This window comes from Rhipicephalus microplus, chromosome 9 (genome assembly GCF_043290135.1).
Source record: "Rhipicephalus microplus isolate Deutch F79 chromosome 9, USDA_Rmic, whole genome shotgun sequence".
Classification (NCBI taxonomy): domain Eukaryota; kingdom Metazoa; phylum Arthropoda; class Arachnida; order Ixodida; family Ixodidae; genus Rhipicephalus; species Rhipicephalus microplus.
The window spans coordinates 47,356,320-47,375,023 of NC_134708.1; the positions used below are offsets into that span (position 1 = coordinate 47,356,320).

The 18,704-nt window shown below is 46.7% G+C and overlaps 1 protein-coding gene across 1 annotated transcript; it reads right to left on the reverse strand.

The window, feature by feature from the left end:
- Positions 1-971: 971 nt before the first annotated feature.
- LOC142772254 (uncharacterized) lies at positions 972-18,402 on the reverse strand. The gene is made up of 7 exons (XM_075874449.1): positions 17,864-18,402; positions 16,791-16,920; positions 14,369-14,659; positions 10,266-10,412; positions 10,092-10,163; positions 7,501-8,259; positions 972-2,001 (listed from the first exon to the last, which is right to left on the reverse strand). The coding sequence occupies exons 1-7, from the start codon at positions 18,295-18,297 to the stop codon at positions 1,387-1,389; spliced, it is 2,448 nt and encodes an 815-aa protein (XP_075730564.1). The 5' UTR covers positions 18,298-18,402; the 3' UTR covers positions 972-1,386.
- Between the last annotated feature and the right edge of the window lie 302 nt (positions 18,403-18,704).

Genomic DNA, 18,704 nt, shown 5'->3' on the forward strand with positions numbered 1-18,704 from the left:
CTTCACTATGAACCCCGACCAATACGCCCAACTGTCGGTGCTAATAAACAAGGACACTTAAACTTATAATTCGAACAATTATTTGACAAATTTTCGTTGATTACTCATTTCATTGTAAATTTGGGGACGGCAAACTTTTCTTCCTCCGCATACACTTACGAACTTCGTGGATGGTGAACAGTGGTTACTCCTTGGTTATTACCAATTTTTGTAAACCTCCTTGGTTGTTACCGGCGACTACGCTTAATTTGTTTGTTATGGATCCTTTTTCAGCATTCCGGGCTTTTTTTCGTTTCGCTGCCCTTAAAATTTTGTTGTTTTCAAGTGATCTGATTCGGTTTTCTTTTCGGTGGCTTTTTTGTTTATTATTGTTTCCTCTGGCATTCACTTCCCAAGTGTTTTGCCGTAAACCTGGATGTAGTGCTTAGTGTTTATAAATAATACTACAAAAAATCAATTGTTTCCTTGAATTTAATCAGCTAGAGTTCTGTGAAAAATAAACGTAAGTGGTGACGCTGCTGAGTTTCATCAGAATATCTCATCTAACCTACGCGTGGAGCATTAGTATAAAGAAACTAACAATGAGCAATAATATAAAAGCGTACTGCCGATGCTTTTGACTGATAATCTGTCCGGAAGAAAAAAATGAAATTTGTACATACTTCGCTGGCACCACGAAAGAGCTCTGGACAGCTGGAGTGAAACAACCGCAAGGAACACTGCGAAGGTGCCACGAAGTCAAATCAGTTTGCAGGAGTAAAAAAAAAAAGCAAAAAATACTCCGACGGTGCAAAGGAAATTATTCGCCCAGCCAGAGCTTTACACCGGAAGTCCGGAGTATATAAAAAAGCGAGCTTTACTCTTAAAAGTCCGGAATATAAAAAAACTCTCAATAGTGAGAGGGGGTCACTATAGGATAAGAATTTTTCGCCTACCCTGAAAAATTGTTCCACTTTTCATTGTATATTTATGTGCGCCCTGATGTACCCCAAGTTACCATGAATCATCTATTATTTCGGTATCTTTGGCTTTTCAGAAAGAGCGCCAGAAACATCAATAAAATTCCAGCACATGTAACATACTGACGAATATAAATATAAGATTTATAGCTCGCGTCGTCAGAACACAGTGCCACCGCTACAATTTACGCATTAGAGGTTCGGCACACAAAAGGTACACACTGGCAAAGATACCATTTTGGAGCGCCCATATTATCACGCACACAAATACCAGGGATAATATAGCAGGGTGAGCGGGGCTACCATACAGTATTTGCGTTACTGTATATATTGAACACGTATACACTTAAAACGCTTCTCAATCGCATGTCACGTATTAGGTCACGTATTAGGAGCCACAAGGGCTATTGTACAATCGCGAAATCGGCTACAGCCTCATGCGACACTTTATGCTCGGGTTCATGGGCGCTTCCTCGGGACACGCGAAGACACGCGCGAAGTCCCAGTTGTGCATCATGGGTGCGTTGCACATCATCGGGCCCCTCTCGGAGTCGCCGCAGTTGAGCCAGCAGAAGAACACGAAAGGCATTCTCTCGCTCGTCCACGGCGGTGGAGCCTCGCGACCAGTCCATTTCGGGTCTTTCTTTCGGGCGACCTCCTTGTAAACGTCCGCGACGACTGCGGCAGCCGCCACAGCTCCCTGGAGGTCGGCATCGACGTCTGCACCGACACTCACGTTGCTGGCCGGCGAAAGGCAATCCTGGTTCTCGGAATACAGCGTGCTGTTGGTGCCGGTGCGCTCGACGTAGTCGTAGAAGGTCACCGCGGCGAGCCTCGCTCCCAGACCGCCTAAAAGGACGCCGACGTGGGCGTCTGGTTCGTACCAGGGGAATGCGAGCAGCTGCGGGTTGATGCGGAAGCCACTGAAGACGGTCGCGTCAAGCGCCTGGTAGCCGGCATACAGCGTCTGGCTCGGCTGCCCGGACTTAGAAACCTGGGCTTGCATGTAGGCCGAGACGTTGATACTGTCGCTCAAAGGCGCCTGCACGTTGGAGAGCCGGGACGTAAAGATCGTTACAGGAGCGAGGAAAGGCTGCTATTAAAATACGAGTCTTTTCGTCGTGCGCATCTTGTGTATCGAACATTAAAGGTCCTCTAAACCCCTCCGAGTTAAAACACAAGTGTTTTTTAAATGCGAAGCATTTCTTAGCGAACTTCGGCGACTTTGAGCGTATCTGTCTATCTATCTAGCCGCCTACGACGTTTAGGTCTCCTGGCTGTTGCGATAATAATATCAATAGGAAACTTGGTGTGGCATAATATAACTGTATTAAGAATATATTTGACTAGTCAGATAATGAAAATCATGACATGTAAGTCATGAATGTCATGATTTTCAATTCATAGTCCTGCAGATCTTGAGGTGGTTTCGTTCACATGGCATGTTGAAAAACTGGTATGGTATGACATGATTGCATAACAAACACAAGCGACAGACGCTAACATTAAAATCATGATATGCGTGTCATGTAACAACATGACTACATGCCACGCTCATGATGCGCTCGCGGCCATTTCGCTAGCGTCACATATTCAAATTTGGTATTATGGTACATGAATGGATGACGAAGGCATGGGACTGGTGTAAACATGATAATCATGAGAGGCGTGTCATGTATCAACATGACTACATGCCACGCTCATGATGCACTCGCAGCCGTTTCGCTAGCGTCACATATACCAAATTTGGTATCACGGTACGTGAATAGATGACGAAGGTATGTGACTGGTGCAAACATAATAAACATGAGATGCGTGTCATGTAACAACATGACTACATCCTACGCGCATGATGCGCTCGAGGCGGTTTCGCTAGCGTCACATGTACCAAACTCAGTTTTACGTGACGCGAATGGGCAACATAGGTAAATTACACATCCAAACATGATAATCACGACATACGTGTCATGTAACAACATGAATACATGCCACACTCATGATGCACTCGTGGCCGTTTCCCTGGCTTCCCGTATGCCAAATTTGGTATTACGTGACGCCAATGGATGACGAAGATATGTGACTGGTAGAAAAATATTAATCATGCCATTTGTGTCACGTGAGAACAGGACTACATGCCACAGTTAAGGCACCAATACACTTTGACATGACGCTGTGCGCGTGCTCGCCGGCGTTCATTTCGTCGCGTCACGCCGGCGTTGCCAAGACAGGCACCAGTCCTGCCATATACTCGCAGGCGCGCGCCGCGCTGCTCGCTTTAACACATGCGCGTTTCAGCGCGTCCGGCGTCCCTCCATCACGAAAAGAGAGAGACGCAGTGTTGTCTGGGCAACGCATAGGCAGAGAGTAATGTTACTCGATGGCATCGGCACAAAATGCAGCATGACGCATTTTGCGACGGTTGCCGTTGGGCCACGCCGACGGACGCTGGTAGCGCCGATCACGCCTGGCGTCAGACTTGGAATGCTCGCGTTTTGCTAACGTAGCATCGCTGTGCCCAGCGCGCGCGCGCGTCAACGCTACATTAGAGTATATTGGGCTCTTCATTATGCACTCTCGGCCGTTTTGCTAGCTCCACATATACCAGATTTAGTGTTACGTGACGTCAATCGATGACGAAATATATGACTGGTGCAAATATGATAATCCTGACACTCGTGCCATGTAAGAACATGATAACTTAGCACGCTCATAGCGTGCCCGCGGCCGTTTCGCTAGCTCCACATATACTAAATTTGGTATCACGTGATGTGAAGAGACGATGAAGGTAAGCGACGCATCAAAACATGATAATTGTGACATGCAAGTCCACCTCGTAGCGTTTTGCTGAATTTATTGTGACATATCAACATTTGTGATTCATGCTTCGCATATCACCGATTCCCACTGTACGTGGGATCTGCCAATTTTTGTTTGTCAGACCTTTATCTATCTTCCTACCAGCGCAATGTCCTATACCTCTGGCTTATTTGCTTATTTCGCCACAAAACAAGTGAACAATGCCAGCAGTAAGCGTTGAGCCCATCAGAATTTCACACTTTTTGGCAGCGCGTACGGTCGTCTCCACTTGCGCAGTCTAGAACGCTTGAAACCAAGTGAATCGAGTTTATTGCACACGAAAGTGACGACAGACAGCCTTACAGGACGTGGGACTGCATGGCGAAACATAGTGGGCCACCATTCGCAACCGATGACCAATCGAGGGCTCATTTTCTCAATAAGTCAAATGAACAGACTGCTGGCGTCACGAATTATGATGAAAATTTGGGAAAAAACACCGGGAAAAAATAACTGTCTTTTTAGGAGCTAAGCTTGGTGGACAAGCTTGTTATGCCCGCGCCGTGTCCGGCGGCGATGTACTCCAGTGTTGCCGCTGTACACTTCTCAAGTCACCACCCAAGGCGGTGATTCTAAGAAAACTCACTAGATAGCACGCCACCACCTAGGGCAACAAGGAAGATTTGCAGAGATTGATGGACATCTGCAGTATTGAAGGAGATAGATTACATTTCAGATTCAGTAAGAAAAAATCAGCAGTCATGATTTTTAATGATAATGAAGGTAGTCGAACTTAGAATACGGGAGGTCATGCTAGAGATAACAGATAAATACAAATATCTAGGCGTATGGATAAGCAATGGGACCGTGTACCTAAGTAAACACGAAATATACGTGACGACTAAAGGTAACAGGAATGCAGCAGTGTTGAAAAACAGGGCACTGTGGAATTACAATAGGTATAATGTTGTGAAAGCACTATGGAAAGGGGTCATGGTTCCTGGTCTGACGTTCGGCAATGTGGTCTTGTGCATGAGATCAGAACTTCAGGTAAGTTAGAAATTAAGCAACATGGAATACGTACGTTTGCCTTAGGAGCTCACAGCAACACCAAATCAGGGAGTACAAGGTGATATAAGATGGACATCATTTGAGGACAGAGAAGCTAGCTAGCAGCAAGATAAAATTTGAGGAGCGATTAAGAGAAATAGGGAGGAGCGTTGGGCTAGGAAGGTATTCAGCTACTTGTACATGAAGAATGTCGATACAAAATGGAGGAAGCGAACCAAAAAATTGACTGGTAAATACTTAGAAAACAACAGGCGGCCACGCCAAAAAGAATTATGGGTTAAGAAGAAGGTGAAGGAAGCTAAGACTGATATGTGGAGAATGGGCATGATCAAGAAATTGGCACTAGAGATCTATCAAACTTTTAAGCAGGAAATTGCCAAGGAAAGGATCTATGATAATACTCGGGGTAGTTCTCTTCTGTTTGAGGCCAGGACGGGAGTATTGTGAACGAAGACATATAGGCCAAATACGAAGGGGTAGACACGGTATGCAGTGCGTGTGGAGAGGAAGAAGAAACTGCCGAACACTTGATAATGTTCTGTAAAGGGCTTCACCCTGTAGTTCAGGATGATGGCGCAGAGTTTTTCGAAGCACTGGAGTTTAGAGACAGGGAGGGCAAAATAGACTTTAAGCGGGTAGAATTAACTAGAAGGAGGTTATCTGATTGGTGGCTAAAATCAAGGCACGAGTGAAAATTAAACCTTTCACTGCAAAGTACGAGTCCTCAACTTCCCTATTTAAACGGAAAAATAAATCTAGTTTTTTGTTCACTGTATTACGGGTTGTTGGCGTTAGCCACCAACCGATCTAAAGGGTACAGCCATAGCAATCCATCGATCCATCTTTAGAGAGCCTTCGTGTGCGCGCCGGATCAATTATACAAGGCATTGGTTTTCGATGGCCCGCGCACTCGCCTCCTCGCGACTTTGTCCACATCATTCTCGTCATTTCGCAGGCACGGCAGTACGGCACAGCTTCCTTTGATAAGTGTTACGAACGGGAACCGATATCCTCCCAAGCCCCCTCACCTGCCTATTCTCAGCCCCGTTGAAGAACGCCTGATAGCTTCACGTCCGCCTTCTATGAGCGTTGGGCATTTGACTCATGGCAGCGGCATGTGTGACATAAAGAGGCAGGTGGTTAATGTGCCGATCGACGTGGCTAACACTGGGCAGTGCCGGCTTTGGAACAAGCCTGTCAACGCTGCCTTCGACGTACTGTACACATCATGCACCTGCCCGTTCGCAAACCTTCCTACTTCTAGAATGGGCTCGCCAAGAAACGCCTGGTATACCTCCGAGCAAGCTCCTCTGACATCATTCACTTCGTGGATATGGTGGTGATTTCTTTTTGTAATTCTGGAGGTTGACTAAGGGAACATTAAGAAATGGGTTGTTGCGATAGTATTGTCTCTTTCTATAGCAGTTTTTGCCATGCCATTAAGACAACTTGTAGTCCGTTTATATGTCGAAAAGCTCCTCTGATGGAGCTTTTTGACATAGCGGTAATAGCGGTAAGCTTAATGTTCTCTCACATAAAAAGGCAAAAGGATACTGTGTTTCAAAATACAGTGATTACTCATTCAGAATGATATGCCGAGATCTGAAAAACCAATAATACTAGGAATTTCCAGCAATCTGGAAAAAAAGAAACCACAATTTCAGAGTCATCATCTCACCGAAGGGAATCGTATTATTTTCTAAATGGGGTGCATGAAAAGGACGCAAGTGTTAGCATCGTTCCCGAATAGAGTTTACTTCAGTGAAAACCATTGAGTTCGGTCTATAAAGGTGAGCACATAAAACTACTATATAATTGCACGTATTTAGAATGCATCATTATGTTGGGATAATCAGAAAAATACGAAAAAATCAACACACTCATTATTCTCCAATGCCAAGCATTTTGTATTGAACCAAAGAAACTTTGATCGCGTCTATGTGGCTATTTCATTGCGTATGATAGTGTTCTCGTGACCGTTTCACTAAGGTAATAAATACTCATATTGGTATGAGATCACATGAGTACAGGGCGAATAAAAATGACTGGTCGGAACAGAAAAAAATCAAGACATGCATGCCATGTACGTCATGCTTTACAAGATAAGACCCTGGTGCTCTCACATAGGCTTCGTCAAGTTGGTGTAATTGAAAATGGCTATAATATACCAGGAGCGTACGACATATAATCAAATTACGTATATATTCAAACGATAGCAATGACGTACATATTCAAACGATAATAATACCATTAATGTCATGTATGTCGCTAACTCCATAGTATGGTCCCATTGCGCAGTTGAGACCGTTTTGGATTCGGTGTGCGGAGCGCGAGGCTCGGGTTCGTGCGGATTGCATGTCTGATCATGAAGGGTGCTTCAAGTAATTGTCTCACGAGAAGGGAAGTGAGTAAATTTTCACAAACTGTCTCGTACTTCCACAAACCACTCTTCCAGTTGCCCCGACGTCCGTGCAAGAACGATATTTTTTTTCTAAACTACTGAACAGTGGTAACGCCGCTAAATTTGTGTATACCCCGCGTGTTGAAGCAAGACGAAAGTTTTTGTTCTATTGTTTCGTGGCACAAAATGAAATTAAAATAAATGAAATTCGCTATTTGCACATTCCTGTCTCGTCTTGTACCATCCTTGCCCGGCATAGATGCATATACTCACATCCAGAACCATTTCAGGAAACGCGGCGTAGATGTTGTCTACCGACATGCGACTGGAGGAATTCAGGATGGAGAACGCTTGATTCAGGTTCGAGCGCTGCGGGGCGGGCTCCAAGTGTCCCACGAGCACCGACGAATCGTCCCTGGACTCCAGGAGGCGTCCAAAGGCTGCCATCGTCCAGTTGACGAGCGTGCCGACATCCTGCTGTGCACCCTTCATACCCTCCTGGAGGAAGCTGTCGATGGCGTAGGCGAACGTCTGATAGGCAGTCGTGATGCAAGCCTTTCGCTGTTCCTCAATGGCGATGTCCGAGGCCTTGTAGAAGCTCTCCAGCAGGTGGATGTTCGTGAAGCCCACGAGGGTCTGTACCGCAAAGAAGCCCACAAAGTCGGCCATCTTCTTCTCGCCGAAGGCCTGATGTAGTTCGAATATCGCCCTGAAGCCGCCCACACGATCGACAAACCAACCGGTCAGGTTTCGCAGCGGACTGTTCAGGAAGCGTCGCGTCTGGGTGTCCCAGCGCGACTCCGGGACGGATGGTGTCCACTCCAGGAAGGTCGCCGGGTCGCCGCTGCTGTTACCCGAGTCCGTCACGGGCATGTGGTTGTCCATGAAGCGCATCATGGTGATGAAGTGGTTGAACAAGTGATTCATCCGTGTCTCGTTGGTGGGCGCCAGGCTCTCGTAGCTGACCCGGAAGTGCTCTTTGATGTGGTTGTGGGTCACGTGCTCAGATATCTTGTAGTACGTGGACAAAAACTGCAACGGTGAAACGTAGTTAGCTTTACTCTCAGAGGGTCAGATGATGCATTCATTTTTTAATGTTCACAAAGTAGGAACATTATTGAGAAACCCTTAATGCTACAACAAACTGGAACAGCGGCCGTGGGCGTTTGACGTCAACCCTTGTGATGTAAAAGATCCCGTCTTGACGTCACTCAAAGACGCCGTTTTGACGTAACAGATGACCCAATTTGTGACGTCACCATGTTGACCCACAACTCGACGTTACGTGATGAAGTCACCACGTGACATCGTCACTTGGTCAAAAGTGGGCCGATCACTCAGGTCATGCTAAAACCACGTTAGGTGCAGAAAGTTACTAATGCCTCCGATATTGGAGGCAGGGGGCGGAAATCTTTCGGGAGGAAGAAACACACTCGGCTGATGTGAAAAAGAACACGGACATGGCTGTCTACTTCTTGTGGTCTTAGGCAAATGCTCACGGCACCACGTGATGTTTAGGTTTCCCGCGAACTTAGCATTAGAGAAGCGGTCCCGAATTCGCCTCGGCTTTGGCGGTCCACCGAGCCGAAATTCAGTCCCGCAAGAACCGTGAAATGAAGAAGGTTGAAGTGGAGGGGGGACGAAAAGGGAAGGCAATATGTCACCTAAAGCAGCCGATTTGAAGAAAGCATGGCTTATATGTTTCATGTGGATTATTTGTGGAGAGCATTTGGTAACAAGATACGGGAAACATACCGATGCCAATGTTAAGAATGACTAAACTCTGGACTGCAACTGTGAGATATAAAGGCTTTCTTACGGGGTGATGTTTCTACACGTGATGACCGCATGGGGTGCCCCAAGGGGAAAAAAAGCTCGAGAGCATTCCCATTTCTCTAGCTTACCTGAACAGAACGCTATAAATCGCAATAAGTGAGCAGTCACTGGAAGTATCATTTAAATAAAAGCACAAATATCTAAGTCCTCGTGAAGTCGCGGGGTCCATGTGGCCTTTGGGTCACGTGTTGGAGACATCTGTGTTTGGAAAATACAGAGCTGCCGAGAGCGTTATGAGAAGAACGTGGTGCACGTCTTGTTCCGGCTTACTTCAATCATACGATTACAATTGTTGGTGCTGTGACCAAAAATATTTATGAACATATCGCCCTTTCTTATTATTTTATTTTTGTATCCTACTTTTCAGGAACCCTGTTCGACAGCAATAAAACGTGTTCATTTTATGGCAGTCATGTAATTGTGGTTAGAAGAAGAGTCGCATGGTGTCGCTACATTGGGCTCCTGTCCGCTTCCGCTGGCAATACAGCAACGCCCTTGCCTTTACCAAAATACCATAAATGCAAAAGCTATACTACCTTGTCTGAAAGGTAAGTGTCATGTTCGAGAAAATTTTCTGACACACAATACATAGTTTATTTATTACTTACAGCTAAAATAAACTTCTAATGCATGATTCGTTATTTACAGCAGCTTGTTTTACATTACCATCATCAATTCGTAAATATTTTCAGAAATCAGTGGCTGATTCTTATGTGCAGACATTACACCTTTATACGTCACTTAGCTTTTCAATATGTACCATGTACCTTTTCTTCAGTCACGTGATGGCCTGATATATCAACCACAAAAACTCAATTATCCGAATTGGCGGAGCGACAATCACGCTTCAGTTGCTATACTGAGGAATGTTCATTCATTATGTTGGAGTGGTCATTCATCAGTGAGAAGTTTGCTGCAAAAGTTAAGAACGTTACTGAAAAAAGTGGGGTCAATGAAATTTCGTATCTAGTTTGCTTTAACCGATATCTCGTTACATAGGTGTTCGCTATATCAAGTTTCAGGCGTACCTGTTTGCCGATCGACAAAAGAAGCGTCCTAGGCCCTTCCATTATGGTCACATCAATGGTGAGGAACACCGGCTGAAAGACGCGACAAGACATGTAGAACATGCTGTACAGGAAGTCTGTCTTGGAGGCGTCCTGGGGCCACACGACTCCCGCCGCCGCCAGTGCGGCTCGCACCTCGGGCATGTTGTCTCGCTCCAAAGGGGACAGGCAGGCCTTGATGTAGGTTACCGCCTTGTCCACCGGCCGCTGGTTTGCGCCAACGAGCGGATTGAGGTCAGCTGTGCGCTTCGCGATCTCCACCAGGAACCATTCCCAGTTGACCTGCGATGTTGTGATGGTCACAGCATATTGTGTCGCGTCGAGTCACTGGCAAACCTTGCCTTGGCCACACTCAGCAAGGTAGCCAGGGCGAGTAACACCAGGCCCCACTTGCCTTCTCTGGGCGGTCAGTTACTCTTAATGACCAGAGGTTATCCTGCCTACGCGGCACGTACGTGGACAATGTCCACTTCTTGAATTCAACTAATATATCCTTTATCCCGGCTTGTTCCTTGACCCATTCTGCTCTTTTCTTGTCTCTTAAGGTTACGAATATCATTTGCCTTTCCATCGCTCGCTGTGTCATCTTCAATTTCAGCTGAACCTTCTTTGTAAGCCTCCAGGTTTTAAATGCGAATGCATTTCTTAGTCCGGCTAAGTCATGCGTCCGTCGGGATTCGTTCACCGCCCTGTCCCATAGTGACAGCTGCGGGAGCGTGCGCTTATCCTCGCCGTCAGCAACCGGGGCATGTGGTGCGACAGAGCGTATAGAGGGTAGGTGCAGCACTTCGCCACTCCTTCTCTCACAGTTCACTCTCTCTCCTTTCTACGCCCCACTTTCTCGTCCGCTCGCGCCTCACACGGGACCATTCGTTGCCTGGGCGCCACTCAAGAACATCCGGAAACGTGTGCTCGAGACACCGCTGTGAAACACTACCGTCGATTGATTGATTTGTGGGGTTTAACGTCCCAAAACCACCATATGATTATGAGAGACGCCGTAGTGGAGGGCTCCGGAAATTTCGACCACCTGAGGTTCTTTAAAGTGCACCCAAGTCTGAGCACACGGGCCTACAACATTTCCGCCTCCATCGGAAATGCAGCCGCCGCAGCCGGGATTCAAACCCGCGACCTGCGGGTCAGCAGCCGAGTACCTTAGCCACTAGACCACCGCGGTGGGGTCACTAACGTCGAGCCTAGAACGTTGTTTGTTTTGTTTACTTCATAGTATTTTTTTTTACCGCGAACGCTAGCCACTAAAGCTTGAAGCGCTTAGCGCGTTTTTCACGGCTGAAAAACGCCACGTGCGGCGAACGGCCCTATTTGCTGTTATGTACGCTACGCAATGCATCCGCATTTTTTCACGATTCCCCTCGGGAAAGTGGGGCATTTTTTTTTGCTTCATAGGTAAGTACCGACAAAATGCAGGTGTTCACAAGTTGTCAGTATCTTGTATATCACCTCACACCTGGAGACGGCTTTCAGGTGCGAGGTGAACCCTTCGAGGTGCCAGGTGTCTGTTCATCATCCGTCCATATGCCTGTCTGGCCATCCTTACGCCCGCCCATTCGTCAACTGTACAAAATCGTCAATTATACGAAAACCTCTAACGCCATCTAATGATATTTCCAAGGACGTATACACCCAACGCCATCTATTGAGCAATTCATAAGCTATAAATTGCTAAATACATTCTGCTACAGAGGAAGGAAGGAGTCACACCTAAGAAGCTTCGCCCCTAGAAAAAACGACTTTATGTATGCACCAATCGACTATATAAAACCACAATACATGATAATCTTCTGCGTCCCTCCGTCCGTACATTCGTCCGTACTTCATCGCAGACGTCATGTAGCTTAGGACCTTACTTAATCCACTCGACATCACTCACTTCATGGAAATGCGTGTATTTTGTTTACAAAATATTTGCTCCCTTTATCCTCTTCATTTACTTTCTTGCACATAAAGCTTAGCATGTTGGCGGCCAAGAATACCACAGCGCCCGTGCACATGAAACCATGGTCGTCCAGGAGACTTCTTAATGCCTTGTGAAACGGTCCACATACGGAATGACGAAAGTCTAAAACAACCTAATGCTGGGGCGGATGCGTTCCTTCGTGGACCTTACTTCACGCAAAAGAGTTGCAGAGAACCGAGACAGCCAGCAATCCAGGTAGCCACTCATTTTACTTGCAACGTTAGCAGCTTGCGACCACGTGGTGGTACGAGTGAACCAGGGTATTTCTCAGGGCCCCACAAGCGGTGGCCCGTTTTGAAAACTTGTAGCAGATAGACCAATATAGCAGGAGCTTTTTGAGAGTGATGCATAGTACCAGCAGGTGTAGTTTCGGTCAAAGTGGGTTTTTAAGTAAATGAAGTGATTCTTGCATTCAACGGGCAACTATTAGGTGAAGATAACACCTCGAAAGGAAGACCACAACACAATGAATATTGCAAAATTAGTTCTGTGGAGACACGAAATGTGGCGAAGGGGCTATAGGAAATTGGACAACCACCCATTGTTGGTACGAGGCCACAAGGAAATCCATGCGGTTTTCTTAGAAATAGAGGCTTCTTAGCTGCTGAAAAATTTGTCGTGGTCCGGGGATCAACACAAGACGAGAACACTTGTGTAAAATAACCGACTTAATGTGTACATCAATCGAGTATATGACAGCACAAAATACATGATCACATAATGTGTCCCTTCCTCTGTGCATCTGTGCGTGTGTGCACCGTGCAGCCAATAGCACCTTTCGCTGCCCGTGGCATTTTTTTGTCGTGAGAAACGGGGTATACGTTTCCAGCTCTAGTAGCTAGCATGCACGATTAAAAAATCAATGAAGTGAACAAAACAAACAACGTTCTTCGCTCGGCGTTGGCGTTTCAGAGCGGCGTCTCCGGCACACATTTCCGAATGTTCTTAAGAGGCGCCCAGCCAGCGAGCTGTGAGAGTGAGGCGTGAACAGATGACCAAGTTAGGCGCAAAGACGAGATAGAGCAAACGGCAAGAGAAGGAACAGCGAAGCACTGCACATACCCTCTCCTACTCTCTCTAGCAACGCATGCTGTATTTGCTAGGGGTGAGGATAAGCGCCCGGGCACGCAGCTGTTGCTATCAGACAGGGTGGTGGACGGATTCCGACGGACGCCTGACATAGCCCGACTAAGAAATGCATGCGCAGATAAAAGGCTCGAACGCACTGGAGGTAAAGTGGTTAAGCGGGTTTTTCGAAGCGGCAAGACGATGAGTGAACGCACCTGTTCGGACCGCGCGCCACCTTTGGCTTGGCAGCGGCTGTGACAAATGCTCTTCGGCATTACACTACTCCTTTGCGATATCAGAATAGCAGAAATAAAAAAATACTGTCAACGTATGACACCGCAATAAAAGTTAAGAACTTTTAAGGACCTGGCTAGTGAAACGTAGGAACACAAACTCCTGTGTCTTTTTTTCTTTCTTTGAGTCTTGTGCAATTCCTCACACGATTCCACTGAAACTCGCCCAACTTTCGATGCTATTCCTACCGCGTTTCATACACAACATTAGACAGTTATAGTATACCGGGCTTACCGAGATACCGGGAGTACCGTGATACCGGAATCGAAGTGCGCATGCGCAGACACGTACGTTGCCCGTACCGCTTACCATACGCGCGGTATTTTTCAGATTTAAGGTTACCGTGGTTGCATAAGTACACGTTGTGTACGTAAACATGGCGGTGCTCTCGGAGGGCCGCTTCGAAGTGATTTTGGCATAGTTGTTGAAAAATTCACCTTGTTAGCAGCAAAAGACTATTTAAAGTGGTTTCGCTTGCCTTCAGTTAACTTCGATGACCGAATATCATGGATAAGTTGGCGTGATTTTTGAGATAGCTTTCCATTTCTAACGCGTCTAGGCCTAACTACAAGATCGATGTAAACACAAGACCACAATTTTTTTCGTGTTTGGTGCGTGGTTCATATTTATTCGCTTTTATTAGTAGTAAAATAAACTTGTAACAATGCTTCGCGCGGTGGCATAGGCAGGCGTTCTCGTTTGCTCTTCCTTTCCACGGTCTATAGCTTATTAGCCATCTGATAGGTGGCGCCACCATCCCAGCTAGGGCACGTAAACCACGTAAACGCTATCCCGCTAAACTAAAAGACGCTGTTCACAACCAACGACTGCTGCACGGTAACGCCATTCGCTTAACATCCGCTATCATGCTAACCGTAAACTAAAACTGTCTATTCACCTCGTAGACGGGCTTCCTGGCGGTCTTGATCCAAGTACCGCACACGTGCGCGTAGAAGTCGTCGCAGGGGTGCGCCTCGGGGTCCATGGCGTTCGACAGCAGCTCCTCGTAGCGGTGGCACGTCTCGCCGACGCACTGGTGCAGGGTTGAAGCCGCGTGATTTCGCAGATAGCGCCCCGCCGCTAAGATAATCACGGCCACGACAAACGCGACCACCACCAGGGCCAGGAGAGTGCCACTGCCGTACTTGCTTCGAGAAGGTGCGGGCTCGCGCGTGCTGCGGCTCGGGCTCTGCATCAACGGTAATAATAACATCTTGCAGTTGCCGTCACGAACCACGATATGACACTGAGGGGTTACTGAAGTGGAGCGCCCCAACAATTACTATTGTAATAATACATTAGTAGTAGTAGTAGGAGTACTAGTATTGCTGTAGTAGTCGTGTGCTCTAACCTTATCTTTATGTTCCGCCTTCATCATAATCGTTATTGTTCCTCGTTAATGTGTTTAAAATTGTCGTAGACGGGTTGCAGGGTCGCACGTTCTTTTATCGCGATAGCGTTAAGACGCTCCTTTCGCAGATATTCCTGCGTCGTTGGTTGCGAGTAAAAAAATCACTTTGTCCACGAACGAAAAATCGAGAAAATAGCAAATAAAATAACAAATATACAGAACTTTGGGTCTGAGTAAGAATCGAACACAAGTCGTCTTCTTTACAAAGCACAGTTTTCTACCACACAGTCACGAATTTTTTTATTACTTTCACTAGCATATTATACAGTAATAACACAATACATAAACAGCACCGACAGAGGTGAGAAACAACGCAATTTACATAGCCGTCATGATTCCGTTATGCCCATCAAGGGCTCAAATCATTCGAGCCACATACTGAGTCCATAATTTTACAGCCTTCAACAAAGCCTCGAGATTTCTTGGCGGAAATATTCACGCTATTTTTTTAACTAATTCGGAAAAGAAATAGCGCAAATACGTGAACTGAGCGCTAGATGATGGAGCAAAGCAAAGCCCTGAGTTACATAACGTCAATGTTGATGTTGCCGACTAATATATGCAGATGCGCGGACGGGTGTACTTACGAACGAATAGAGGGACGGATGCACGGACGAATGGACACACAGGTGAACAGAAAAAGTACGGTCTATTTTAACCATCTATGCACGCTATTAAAGCTCTATGTACGGCACAGACACATATAACACATATGTTTCGGGTCTATAGAAACTATACAATAAAGGCATCAACGGATTTCATGAAAACCTAAGTAGCTTCGTTCCTGAAAAAAACAACAACACTACGATCGTCATGTCGTGGATGGAGTCTCCGTAACGCATTTTATAGCATGGCAGAAGCGTATACGAACACGCCTGTGTCAAAACATCCGAGTTGCGAAACAAGAGGGCGTTTTAAGGCTTAATCATTACAAAGTCCTCAGACGTATTCAATCGTCATGAACAACAAAAGCATCAACAAATCGAACCATTATGTATAGGTTCACGAGTTACCTTACGGGTGTGTATAGTAGGCCCTCCGCTGGTTCGCGAAAAGAGTAATTATGACGCAGTGGGCGGGCACCTGATAATTGTGCTTGCAAAAAGCGTTCATACTTTGAGAGAGAGATTGTGGTTATAAAAAGCAAAAGAAGAGAAAAGTGAGCCCCGTAACTGTCTGCATTTGGTGCGACACCTCAACAGTAGCTCACAAGGAAAGAGGGTTAGGAGGGATTAAAAGGATAGGATTAAAGGTAGAGAGAAAGAGAGAGATGCGCAAGAACAGCGAGCAACCACAGAAGAAATAGGAAGTATGAAACACATTCACAGGAGTCCGAGGACGGGGCACCACTTCCGAGAGCCCTTGTCAACGACAGGAGATGGCGCATAGGACAAACTCAGTCGGCCAAAGCTGCGCTGTCGTGGGAGATCGCAAGGGCACAATTGGTCGGCACGATATTCAGCGAGCGAGCGTCATAATTTGAAACGGCCGATGTTACGCGCACAGTCGCACGTTTCTTAACGGCACGGTTGAGGCGTGCACCGATTACCGAAGCAGAGGAGCAGTTCAGAAGGTGATGCTCGGAAGGGTCAATCACGGTGTCGCGCTGTACTCTTCGAGACGAATATTAACCAACCATTTGTTTGCACCTCTGGCTGTATGCAACAATCTTAGTATACATTTATGCACGCAATCAGTCGTTTGACGGTGTGATAGGTCTAGTCACGCAAGCCACCTTTTGGCTTGGACAGACCTGTTGTCTATGATATTATTATTATTATTATTATTATTAATATTATTATTATTATTATTATTATTATTATTATTATTATTATTATTATTATTATTATTATTATTAATATTATTATTATAAGCAAGAGTAGCACCCATAAACATTGTCGGAGCTCACCCCCGTGCGGCTAAGACGCACGCTGCCGGACTTGAACGGTGACATGAAGCCAGGACTGGCCTTGCTACGACCGCTGTGCCTTAGTCGAGGCGAACTGCCTCCTCGAGGAGATCCCTTCTGTCCTGCGAGGCTAAAGTCGAAGCAACGGTTATAAGCAGGCGGGAAAGGTGTTCTAGTGGTCACTAAATGAGGTGAAGTAAGCTCTCGATAAATGACTCATTAAAGGGGCCCTGAAACGCCTTTTCAAGTAACCATAGAATTACTTCACTGGAAGAGCTCATTGTCTTACGAAGTCAATGCTGCAAAAATTTAAGAATCCGTCCAGTGGGAGTGGAGTTACAAAGATTTGTCGCATGCTGCAATCGCATTCTCTCGTCCTGACGAAAGCACTTGAAGCTAAGCAGGGAGGGATTACAGGGACAAAGAAACTACGCAGCATGCGCCTCGTCACCTTGAACACTTCTTTCTTTCTTTTTTCTTCGAACGCTCAGCTTCTTCAGTGTGATCGCTTGCGCACGCGTGAACAAGTGACGTGTCCTCCCGCGGTCTTCCCTGTATGACCAAGCGCGCCATGTTCAAATCAGCCAATGGCTGATAGATGGCCTTGCTACGTATGATTCTTGAGTGTCTTCTGTCATTTGTCGTGAAAAGAAGAGAAAGCAACTTTTAGCTGACCTTAATATTTTTTATTATTCCAGGCCGTGTGCTGCGCTATAATATGGGAGCCTCTACAACCGATCGGCAGCGTTTTCTGACCGTGCTCAAAAAGTGTTGCAGGGGCCCTTCAATGCAGTAATCAGAACGAGGTGCCAATTCGGGCAAAGAGGACTAAGGCACGAAGTATCGAGACATCGTACAACGATGAATGGCAAAGCAGGCTAGATATCACTCACACATGGACCAATCTAGAGTTTTTCTGTCATAAAGTCACGTGAACAGACTGTTGGCGTCCCGAGTTGTGCCGATAAGATGGAAAACGCCAGGAGGAAAAGGCGGTGGTTCTTTGCATTTAAGGAGATTTTTAGGGTCACTTACCGGGTTTGAGAAAGCAACACAAGCAAGCACAATCTCACCCCTTGAACCACTGGTAGATCCTGCTGCGCCGTTCCCGATCGCGAAGAATGGCCGCGTTGATCCTAGACTTGAAGCGTTTCCCCAGCTTGCCAGTGGGAGATGCCCGCTTGCTACCACTGACCGTAGCCCGCGGAGACCTGGACGACAGCCTGGGCGACGACGACTTAGGTGACTTCGACCTCGGGGAAGACGGCGGGCCCGTCTTCCGTCGACGTCTCGAGGGGCTACCGGTGACGGACCTTGCCGGCGACGGTGAAGACGAACGGCTTTTCCTGGCTGGCGAGCCGCCGCTCTTGGAAGGCGACGATGACGTCGCCTTTCTGCGCGGGGAGCCGGTGCCTCGCTTCAAGGCCGCTTCGCTGCCGGCCGCCTCCGCCGGGGACGGCGACCTCCCAGAACGAGAAGGTCTTTTCGTATCGGGCTTGTCTGCCATGACGGTGCGTCCTCGTTCAGTCTTCTTCTTCCTCTACTTCTTGTTCCCTGGTAATGAGAAATACCTGCTGCAGGGGGGTCGCCAAGAAGGAATTCTGTGAGTACATATACAGGGAGTATCAAGAAATTTGTCCAATCACGTTTACAAAATACAGAAAGAAGGCATCGGAATGCTCCCTGCTGCGTTCCCTTGCCTGTGGAAGAAGGCGTCTTCTGTTGCGCACAAAATATATACTTATGGTAGCAAATATATAAATTAAAGCACATACAAATTTAACGAGTGGAAATAGCTGGTACAGCCTAAAGTGGAAATTAAAGTCCATCCAATAAATAGTCCATAGCCACTCGGGAAAGGCGGCCACTGGTAATCACCACAAAGCGATGTAATGCGTCTGATTCAACAAGCGA